The 10,908-nt window shown below is 38.4% G+C and overlaps 1 protein-coding gene across 1 annotated transcript in view; it reads right to left on the bottom strand.

Annotated features, from left to right (window-relative positions):
* TERB1 (telomere repeat binding bouquet formation protein 1) overlaps positions 1 to 10,908 on the bottom strand; it is a 33,244-nt gene continuing 22,336 nt past the window's right edge. Inside the window, exons 14-16 of the mRNA XM_044260397.1 lie at positions 4,805 to 4,954; positions 4,437 to 4,502; positions 1 to 188 (exon numbers count right to left, since the gene is read on the bottom strand). Coding sequence (XP_044116332.1) covers positions 1 to 188; positions 4,437 to 4,502; positions 4,805 to 4,954 — 404 coding nt within the window. The remainder of the gene's footprint in view (positions 189 to 4,436; positions 4,503 to 4,804; positions 4,955 to 10,908) is intronic.

Here is a 10,908-nt window from a genome sequence, read left to right as displayed (position 1 = left end):
TCAAGGAGCTGCATACTCGGGACGTTTGGTCAGCTTGTGGTATTTGTGAGCAAGGTCCACAGCCTTCCGTCCTTGCTGAAAGGGGAAAGACCACAAAATTAAATTCCAATGATTTCCCATTTTCTTAACTCCATTGAAAAGGTAATTTATTTCTTCTTCAGTAAAGTTTTTACGAATTCTTCTTTTTTCTGTAATTAAGAAGAATTGTAGAATATATTAGTACTTGCTGAAAAAACGGATCTTCTTGAGACCCAAATAAGTGCTTAACTTTATTGTACGGATATGAACTATATAGTGAGAAAGCTTCATGCCTGCACTACTCATCACAAAGAAATGCTTGTCAATTTTAAAAATTGAGTGCCTAGTATGAAGCTAGGCCTTATCATTCTGAATTCCTCAATAACTGTAACTTAATCTGATTATAATAATACTTGCAACATCTTTCAATCAAGAAACACAAAAATTTATAAACATTTGATTTCTAAGTCTCTCAACATTCCTGTGAGGACAATTAACAAACAGCTTACCTATCTTACAGATACAGTCTTCCCAAAGGGCTCCATTACTTCATAGAATAAAAAAAGAATATCAACACTTGTTACTTTAATTAATAGGCTTAATAAATATTTTAAAATAAGGGTCTTTTGAAATTCATTTTAAAAAGCACATTCACTACCTATATGGGTGCTCAGCTTGCTTAAAACTCAAAAAATAGGGGCACCTGGGTGGCTCAGTGGGTTAAAGCCTCTGCCTTTGGCTCAGGTCATGATACCAGGGTCCGGGGATCAAGCCCCACATAGGGCTCTCTGCTCATTAGGGAGCCTGCTTCCTCCTCTCTCTCTGCCTACCTCTCTGCCTACTTGTGATCTCCATCTGTCAAATAAATAAATTAATTAATTTTTAAAAAATCTTCAAAAATAAATAAATGAATAAATAAATCTCAAAAAATAGGTGGCACAGGGGAAGGAAGTTTTCAACTATCTGGCTTTTAGGGATACTTTCTACAAAAAAAAGAATAAACAGTTGGTGTTTATTAGTATCTTCTGGTGATGATTATCAGGAAATAGTTTTCTTTGAAGTTTTTTCATTCATTGCTAATTCATGTTATTATTGGAGATAGATGCTGATAAGGAAGACTTTTTTTTGTATTTCCACTTAAGGCTGCTGCTACTTGAAAGAGTTGTGCTGGGACAACCTTAGAAAATCTTGCCCTTGCGCAGGTCAAGACTGTTAGCTATTTATTTACCTCTCCTAGGACAGGAGCCATAGTTCAGATCTTTTAAAACAGAAACTAAAATCTTACCAACAGAAGGCTGAGAAATCAGTAAAAGTAATGTCTGGTCATTACTTAATGGTATTACTTAGAATGCAAGATCCATGCAGGTAAGAATTTTTGTCTGTTTTGGTCACCACTGTATCCCAATGCCTAAAATAGTATCTGACACAATCTGACACAGAGAAGAGGATCAATAAATATTTGTTGAAAGAAAGAATTCATTGGTAAAAAAAAGTGCTTCAAAACTTATCAATGGGGGCACCTGCGTGGCTCAGTTGGTTAAGCTTCTTGTCTTTGGCTCAGGTCATGATCCCAGGGATCCAGCCCCACATCTCCTTCTCCCTTTGACATTCCCCCTGCTTGTGTTCTCTTTCTCTCTCTCTCAAATAAATAAATAAAATCTTAAAAAACAAACAAACAAAAAAACTTATCAATGAAGTTACTCCTTACTTTTGGGTCTACTGAAAAACTGTTGTTTTCCAAGAAGTACATGATTTCAACTTCACTTGCTAAATGATTTGAACTCATAATCAGGACTGGACAGGTTATTATAACATTCAGGATATGAGCATCTGGAAGTTGTTCATAGTCAATTTCCACTTTTCTAATCAAGCTGACATTTCACTGACTCCTACATATGTGCCCAATTCCTCAAAGGTTACTGCAGCAGAATACAGAATACAACAGTCTAGAAGGAGGAAGCAGCTCTACCCCACAGGGCTCCCTTCTGTGGCTTCTTTAGTGTTCCTCTTGTATTTTTTCTTTTAAAGATTTTTATTTATTTATTTGACAGAGATGACAAGCAGGCAGAGAGGCAGGAAGGGTGGGGGGGGAAGCAGGCTCCCTACTGAGCAGAGAGCCCGATGTGGGGCTCGATCCCAGGGCCCTGGGATCATGACCTGAGCTGAAGGCAGAGGCTTTAACCCACTGAGCCATCCAGGTGCCCCAGTGTGTTCCTCTTATATTGATCAGGTACTTGGAAAGAGTAGGGGAAAGGAGGAAAGAAGGCTCAGTTCTAGAGACCCTTATTTTTCAAACCCTCTCAAGAAACCAGTCCATTCTGGGGGTGCCTGGGTGGCTCAGTGGGTTAAGCCTCTGCCTTCAGCTCGGGTTGTGATCCCAGGGTCCTGGGATCGAGCCCCGCATCGCATCGGGCTCTCTGCTCAGCGGGGATCCTGCTTCCTCCTCTCTCTCTGCCTGCCTCTCTGCCTACTTCTGATCTCTGCCTGTCAAATAAATAAATAAAATCTTAAAAAAAAAAAAGTACCAATCCATTCTGAATAAGAGCCTAGGCTCTTTAAATGCTTAGATGTTGCAATGGTCTCTTCTTAAAAGGATGGTTTAAAATTTGAATGTAACCTACAACCAAACAAATGGTCACAAATGTCTCTCAAAAAGAAAGGGAATCAAGTGGGTGGGAAATGGCAACATATCCAAAATTCCTAGCCTACTTGAGAGATATAAGACCAATCTATACCATACCTCCTCAAGATGCCTTTCTAAATTCTAAAAAAAACAGCCCAAATTATTAACTATTTGCTTTAAGCTAAAGAATTTTAACTTATAAAAAAGATGTAATTATTTATGAGCTGGACATCACTTAACAGTATTAAGGATTCCTCTGTAAAATCAATGTATAACCCTAATTATGTACATTTCATGACGCTCCACAAATGAGTTTACTATGTAAAATGATTATAGGATATAATTTTAGTTATTATACATTTGCTTTTAAGTCATGTTGTTGAAAAGAAATCCATTATTAATTTGATGCCAACTCCTTGTCACAACCAATTTTTCCAAGTGCAACATGTTTCTATGGAAAAGTAACCATTTTCTAACAGTTTCTACAGGAAATATTTCTTCAAAAAGTGGACTGCTCTACACGAGTACTGTACTTAATTTTAATTTGCATGCAGAACTTTAAACTTAGAAAAAGACCCAGACATAAAAAGTAAATTTGAGGGGCACCTGGCTTGGCTCAGTCTGATAGAGCATGTGACTCTTGATCTTGGGGTTTTGCTTTGGAGCCCCATGTTGGATGTACAGATAACTTAAAAAAATAAAAAAATTTTTTTTTTTTTTAAAGATTTTATTTATTTGTCAGGGAGAGAGAGAAAGAGAACGCACAAGCAGGGGGAGCAGCAGGCAGAAGGAGAAGCAGGCTCCCAGTAGGGAGCCTGGTGTGGGGCTTGATCCCAGGGCCCTGAGATCATGACCTGAGGTGAAGGCAGATACTCAACCGACTGAGCCACTCAGGTACCCCCCCACCGACAAAAAAAAAATCTAAAAAAGTAAATCGGAAACTTCTTTTAAGGCTTTGGAAGTGAAAATGGTAAATAAAAGTATATGGTAAAACATTCCCATATGTATCAAGTCTAAATATCTTTGCAGTAAATGACAGAATAACACTATAGATGTTACTAAATTCCAGGTTATTTTGACAAGTAAGATTCAACTGCTTATTCTTACTCTGCAGATATTAATTCCATATGAAGATAATAAAATGATAACATTTTTTAAGTCTCCATAATAAATTTGGAATGGTGATAAACCCGAAACATTAACCTGTAGTTAAATAAAAATTCTCATAAATTAACTCATCATTTAAGAAGTATTTTGATTTTTAAGCAGGGTTCTATTTGTCTCTTCAGTTCTGATGGTATGAAGTGCTGTAGTTATGAACCAAAACCTTCTGCAAAATCTCTCTGAAGCACTTACTCATAGAATAATTTTGTTCTTAAAATAGAAATGTGATCCAGAGGATAGACTAGGGGCTTATGAAAAAAGACAGGCTTGCATTTGAATGTAAGCTCTGTCATTTGCCAATTTCTTATACCTTAAAGTGGGAATAAAATAAAACCTACCTTACAATATTACAAGAATTAAAGGAAATGTCTATAAAACATGTAACATACAGTAAGTGCTTAATAAATGTTAGTTTCCTCCTGCATCTTCCCCTGCTGGCAAGAAATGAGTGAGGAAAGCAACATGAGGAAGGAAAGTGAGAAGTTCCTTCTTAGGAACTATGGCCCTCACCAGAGCCAAGGGTTTTCATTTAAGAACCACTGACGATGAGACTGAGAACAATTCTTCAACTGTCCTCTTTTTCTCAGAACTATATGCAATTTAGGTTTATTTAAAAATTAAATATATTCACTTATTTCTCCAGAGGCAGTAGATTCATGACTGAGTTGTCGTCTTCTACGTGGGGTCAGAAGAATTTCTGAAAAATACAGAAGACATTTAGAATACTTACAGTATCAATCTGAGTAAGAGCACATCAATTCCATTAGTATGGTATTCCCCCCACCCTTCTAATGGGAATCCTTAGATGGATTAGGAAGAATTTTTAAACCACCAGAGACTAAATCTGTTCCCTGGGTATATCTTAAAACACTGGTTTCTCAGAGATATTTTCTTTTCGACATTATTTTGCCCTCTAACTTTTTAATATATTTAATGTTCTAGATCACAGTTCAGAAGGTATAGTCATAATTATAGTTTCAAAGCTGCTGAATTAATTACTTTTGTTACAGATAAGTGATTTCCTTAGTTCACTTTTATATCTGTCTTCAGCTTCCACAATGACTTTATGACGATCACATTGGTATGGGCAAGAGTGCAAAAGCTTGCTAAAATTTCGGCTATTCAGGGATTTTCCTACTGCTATGCAACCTAAAAGAAAACAAATTAAAATGATATATGGATATTACAAAATATCAAATAACAAAAATCAATTACAATGATAACTGAAGTGAAATCAGGAACTTAATTTTAAGTATGTCAAGAAGCTCAGTCACAGGAGAGATTAAAGACAACAGATACAATACAGTGAAGTAAGTGTTACAATAGAGGTGTCAACAGTTAGAGTGATATATAAAAGGACCACCTAGCTTGGTTAGGTTCTGAGCAGGAGTCACTATTAGGGAAGATAACCAAAAGAAGTGGCTTTTATGCCCAGTTGTCTTTTTTCCTCCCAATGTTTTTTTATGGAAAATTTCAAACACAAAAGAGTAAGGGGGAAAGTATAATGAACTTCCACATTTCCATCATTCACCTTTAATAATTATTAAGTCATGCTCAGTCATATTTTGCCTTCAACCCACTTACTCTGCTCTGTCCTCCATGTATACACTGGATTATGGAGCCTGGAACTGGCATTTAAGTATCATTTCATCTGTAAATATTTCATATGTGTCCCTAACAGAGAAGGGCTCCTTTTTCCAAATACACAAAACCATCATCAAGCCTAAAAAAATTATGCCTAACATAATCTAATATCTAGTCAGGGTTCAAATTTCCCCATCATTTCAAAAATTTTATTTTATTTTAAAGATTTTATTTATTTATTTGACAGAGATCACAAGTAGGCAGAGGCAGAGAGAGAGGAGGAAGCAGGCTCCCTGCTGAGCAGAGCCGGATGTGGGGCTCGATCCCAGGACCCTGGGATCATGACCTGAGCCGAAGGCAGAGGCTTTGACCCACTAAGCCACCCAGGCGCCCTAAAACTTTTTTTTTTTAAAGATTTTATGTATTTATTTGACAGAGGGAGACGCAGAAAGAGAGGGAATACAAGCAGAGGGGGCAGGAGAGGGAGAAGTAGGCTCCCCGCTGAGCAGGGAGCCCGATGTGGGCCTCGATCCCAGGACCCCGGGATCATGACCTGAGCCTAAGACAGCTGCTTAATGACTGAGCAACCCAGGCGCCCTTAAAACTTTCTTTTTACAGTTTGTTTAAACTGTGATCCAAGAAGGTTCTTCATTACATTCAGTTGAAATGTCACTTGAGTTTCTTTAACTCTATCAATTTTCCTCTCTTCCTCCTTCTCATTTACTTGATACAGACACTGGGTCATTTATACTTGGAGCTACTCCAAGTCTAGGTTTTATTGATTTTATGCTAGTTAGACACTTTAAAACGTTCCTGGGTGTCCGATAAACTAGTAATTAGATCTGAACAACTGATAATATTCAGATTCAACTGGGTTTTTTAAAGATTTATTTTATTTTTAAAGATTTTCTTTATCTGAGAGAGAGCCAGCAAGTGAAGGAATACGAGTGGGGGGTGGGATAGAGGGAGAGGGAAAAATGGACTCCCTGCTGAGCGAGAATCCCAATGCAGGGCTCAATCCCAAGACTGTGAGATCATGACCTGAGCCAAAGGCAGATGCTAAACTAACTAAGCCACTGGGGCACCCCTATTTCATTTTATTTTAGAGAGAGAGAAAGAGAGGGACAAGGGGGAGGGGTCAGGGGAGAGAATCTCCAAGCAGACTCCAGCCAAGCACAGAGGCTGATATAGAGCTTTATCCCATGACCTTGAGACCATGATCCAAGCAGAAACCAAGAATCAGATGCTCAACAGACTAAGCTACCCAGGCGCTCGGATTCAACTGTTTTTAGTAGAGCTCCTCACAGGCAGTCTTGAGGACTTCTTACTTAATCATATTAAGAAGTACATAAAGTCTCTCTCTCTCTTCTTTGAATGCTAAGATTGACCAGTAGGTTCAGGTGATGTTAGCCACTTCCATCCATTATAAAGTTTCCCATCTGCCAGTTACCTAATGGCCCACTCCAAAAGGGCTAGAAGTTAGGCAGAAAGCTGGCTAGGATGAGGACATTACAAATACAATGAACATGTGCAAAAGCACAAAAAAGTGAAAAAGCATAGCATGTTCAGATAATTTTAGGTACTTTGGTGTGGCTGGAGAGAAATGTGGGAGGAAAGTTGAAACTAGTGAAGGTTGCAGGGGCCATATAAGAATGGTCTTGAAAGCCACACCAAGTATATCTATTCTTCAAGTCAGTGGGGAGGAGTTAATGGATATTTATTAAGCAGAGAAATGACTTTCATTTGTCTCATAGAAAGCTCAGGTGAAGTTAAGGGGTTACTTCAATAGTCCAGCATATAAATGAGGGGATTCTGAAACAGGACATTTACAGAGAGAATGTAGAGATTCCTGACATAAAAATTGGTGAATGATGAGCTGTTAGGGTAAGGGAATAACTAAGGATAATTCTTAAGTACTTTGACAGTTGACTGAATGACAAAGTTTGGAATAAGCACGGCAACTTTCTGGCAGACTTAAGAAGAACAAATATGCAATAAAATTTAACAAGTGGAAGCAGAACAAAATTCCACAAAAATTTAAAAGCCAGGCAGAGAGTTTGAATCAATGAGTTACAAAGAAACACTGAGGGTTCTTTAGCTTGATGACTTGATAAAAAGCACATGTTAGAGAAGTTAACAGCAACATACACATTATAGTTGGGGGTTGGAGACCTGAAACTGCAAGACTGCTAGAAAGTTGGTGTAACTGAGGCATGAAGCAAAAAGGGCCCATGTGGGAATGAAAGAAAGAACCAAATCTGACAGACTAGAAATAGCAGATATAAAGACAAAAAAAAAGTTTATAGATGACTGAAATCTGGGAGGCCAAAAGAATAGCAACAACAAGAAATGGACTGGCTGGAGGGAAGGCAATTTAAGAGGGAAGAAGATATTGTTTTAAATACATCAAGCTTAAAGTAAAAACAAGATACTGAATAATGTCCTGGATACAGCTGGAAGTGGAGGAATGAGGCTATAACTGGTTCAAGGTAGAAGCAAAGTATAGAGACACAGATTTGAAAATCAGTAAAATGATAGCTGATGCCACACAAGTAAATGTTGCAATGGTGCTGAGAACGTGCTACAGAGTATGTCTTGGGGGAAATAACGGTAGAAACTTGGCAGAAAGAGAGAGATAAAGTAATGAAGGTAATAAAATGGAGTGGTTTTTAGACTTTTTGAGGTAAGGATTGAGATCTATTCATCTTTGATACCCATGCCTACCATGGAAGAAACACTGCCTAAGTATCCATGAAATGAATGAATCATCATTAAAGAAAGGAACTAAGAGAAAACCATCTCAAACAAAGTAAGGGATGGGAGGGAGTTAATGGTTATAGAGCACCCACACTGCCCTCTGACATACATCAGATCAGAAGTTCCCAAACTTTCCCAGTTCATGGCATCCTTAAGTTCTTGGTGATTTTTTATGGCACCCCTGGGTCAAAAGAAATACTGATTTGCCTCTTAAGTCCAAAACAATTTAATAAGCATTTATGTTCTAATAACTTAGTAGCCATTTGAAAAAATAATATACCTAAATTGAAAATAATAGGGGCACCTGGGCAGCCAAGTTGATTGGGTGTCTAACTCTTGATTTTGGCTCAGGTCAGAATCTTAGGGTCATGGGGTCAAACCCTGAGCTGGGCTCCATACACAGTGCAGAGTGTTCTTGTTCCTCTCCCTTTTCTCCTCCCCCTCTCGCAAGCGCTCTCTTTCCTCTCTCAAATAAATAAGGAAGTAAAATTAGGGGTGACTGGGTGACTCAGTCGGTTAAGCATCTACCTTCTGCTCAGGTCATGATCCCAGGGTCCTGGGACCTAGGCCCATGTCAGGCTCCCTGAGTCTACTTGTTCTTCTCTCTCTGACTCCCCTCACCCCAATCATGCTTGCGCACACTCTCTCTCTCAAATAAATAAAATATTTTTTTTTAAAGTTAAAAAAAGAACATAATATTTAGATTTCATTCTTATTAACCACAATTATTCCTAATGGGATATGTGCATCTATTAGGTACAGTACAACTTCTCAAACCTTGGAATCTGACACTGCGACCCTCATTTCCTGTTCCCTATTATTTTCATGCAGTGCTTGCTTTTTATCACAACCACTGAAAGCCCAACTCCACAAAGACATCATCATGGGGAATGTAGTGCAATCTAATGCTGAAACTCTAAATGACTTTGAGCTAGCAGTGCCTGTGGTATCCAAAAAATGTTAGCTATTTTGCATTTCACTTAAAATTTAAAGTATTATGTAGTGCCCTTTTGAGTTCACAGCATACCTTCAGGGAGTACAGGTGGATGATCTGGGAAGTGTGTCTTTAAACTACTGAGAGGAGGGGCGCCTGGGTGGCTCAGTGGGTTAAGCCGCTACCTTCTGCCTTCTGCTCAGGTCATGATCTCAGGGTCCTGGGATCAAATAAGGCTCCGCAGGGAGCCTGCTTCCCTCTCTCTCTCTGCCTGCCTCTCTGTCTACTTGTGATCTTTCTCTGTCAAATAAATAAATAAAATCTTAAAAAAAAATACTTATAAACTACTGAGAGGAGAGGACTTCAAGGAACGGCAGTCAACAGTGCAGAAATACCATAAAGGATAAGAATTTTTAATTTTATTTTTTAATTTTTATTTTTTAAGATTTTATTTACTTATTTGACAGAGATCACAAATAGGCAGAGGGGGCAGGCAGAGAGCGAGGAGGGGAAGCAGGCTCCCTGCTGAGCAGAGAGCCCAATGCGGGGAGGGGGGGGGGATTCAATCCCAGGACCCCGAGACCATGACGTGGGCTGAAGGCAGAGGCTTTAACCCACTGAGCCACCCAGGTGCCCCAAGGATAAGAATTTTTTAGAAGTCTTTGGTTTTGGCACAAAAAAAGAGACTTCAGGAAATCTTTAGCATTTAAGTTTAGTAGAATGGCACTAAAAGAAGCCAAAGTGCAGGGAGTTAAGAAGGGAATTAATATAATTAAAGAAAAAGGAGAAAGAGCAGGTATCTGATAATGAATGATGGAAGAAAGAATAGATGAATACTCAAAGAGACAGCAAGTCACATCAAGTATTTAATATTCTCTTCTTTTTTAATTTTTAATTTTTTTAAGATTTTTTTTTTTATTTGACAGAGAGAGAGATCACAAGCAGACAGCGCAGCAGGCAGAGAGGGGGGGAAGCAGGTCCCCGCTGAGCAGAGAGCTCGATGGGGGTCCCAATCCCAGGACCCTGAGATCATGACCTGAGCTGAAGGCAGAGGCTTAACCCACTGAGCCCACAGGTGCCCATCCCCCCCTTTTTAAAGTTTTTATTTACTTAAGTAATCTCTACACACAACGTGAGGCTCAAACCCACAACCCTTAGATCAAGTATCTCATGCTCCTCCAAATGAGCCAGCCAGGTGCCCTTGGATTTTTCTTTTTTAGATGAAGAGAAATGAACACAGTTTAAGGTGGGCCAAAAGGAGTTAATTAATAGAAAGGTAATGAAAAGAAATATTTCACAAGTATTAAAATGGGGAGGAAAAAAGAAATGGGATTCTGATTATAGCTAGATAGAGCTAATTTTAGAGTCATAGAGACAAACTCTACATCCAAGACTAAAGAACAGTGTTATTTCAAGCCTACAATAGAATAGCCTCAATTTTGCCCATAGAGCAGAGTGTGGCACCAAAAATGAAATATCAGGGTATGGAGGAGAAGGGGCTGGGTTAAGCATTGTGGCACATTTACAGGGGCCTTGCAGAAAAAATAAAATAATGGGGCATGGAACACTAGGAACATATATACATTAAACAGAGACATAAAAATAGATCTTGCTTAATACTTAATGTCTTATATTTAGAGCATTATCCAGAATACATACCTATTGGCTCTCTGAGAATATAAAAAATGTTTACCTAACTCAGAGAAGTTAAACTTATAGATGTTATTTGGACATTAGCTATGGTGATTCATATAAACAAATACTGGAAGCACAGGCAAATGCAGATAAGTATTGATCTGAATGTTTTATGATGTTCCAGATCATTATT

This window comes from Neovison vison, chromosome 7 (assembly GCF_020171115.1).
Source record: "Neovison vison isolate M4711 chromosome 7, ASM_NN_V1, whole genome shotgun sequence".
NCBI classification, from domain to species: Eukaryota; Metazoa; Chordata; class Mammalia; order Carnivora; family Mustelidae; genus Neogale; species Neogale vison.
This window is presented reverse-complemented; position numbering and strand designations above follow the sequence as displayed.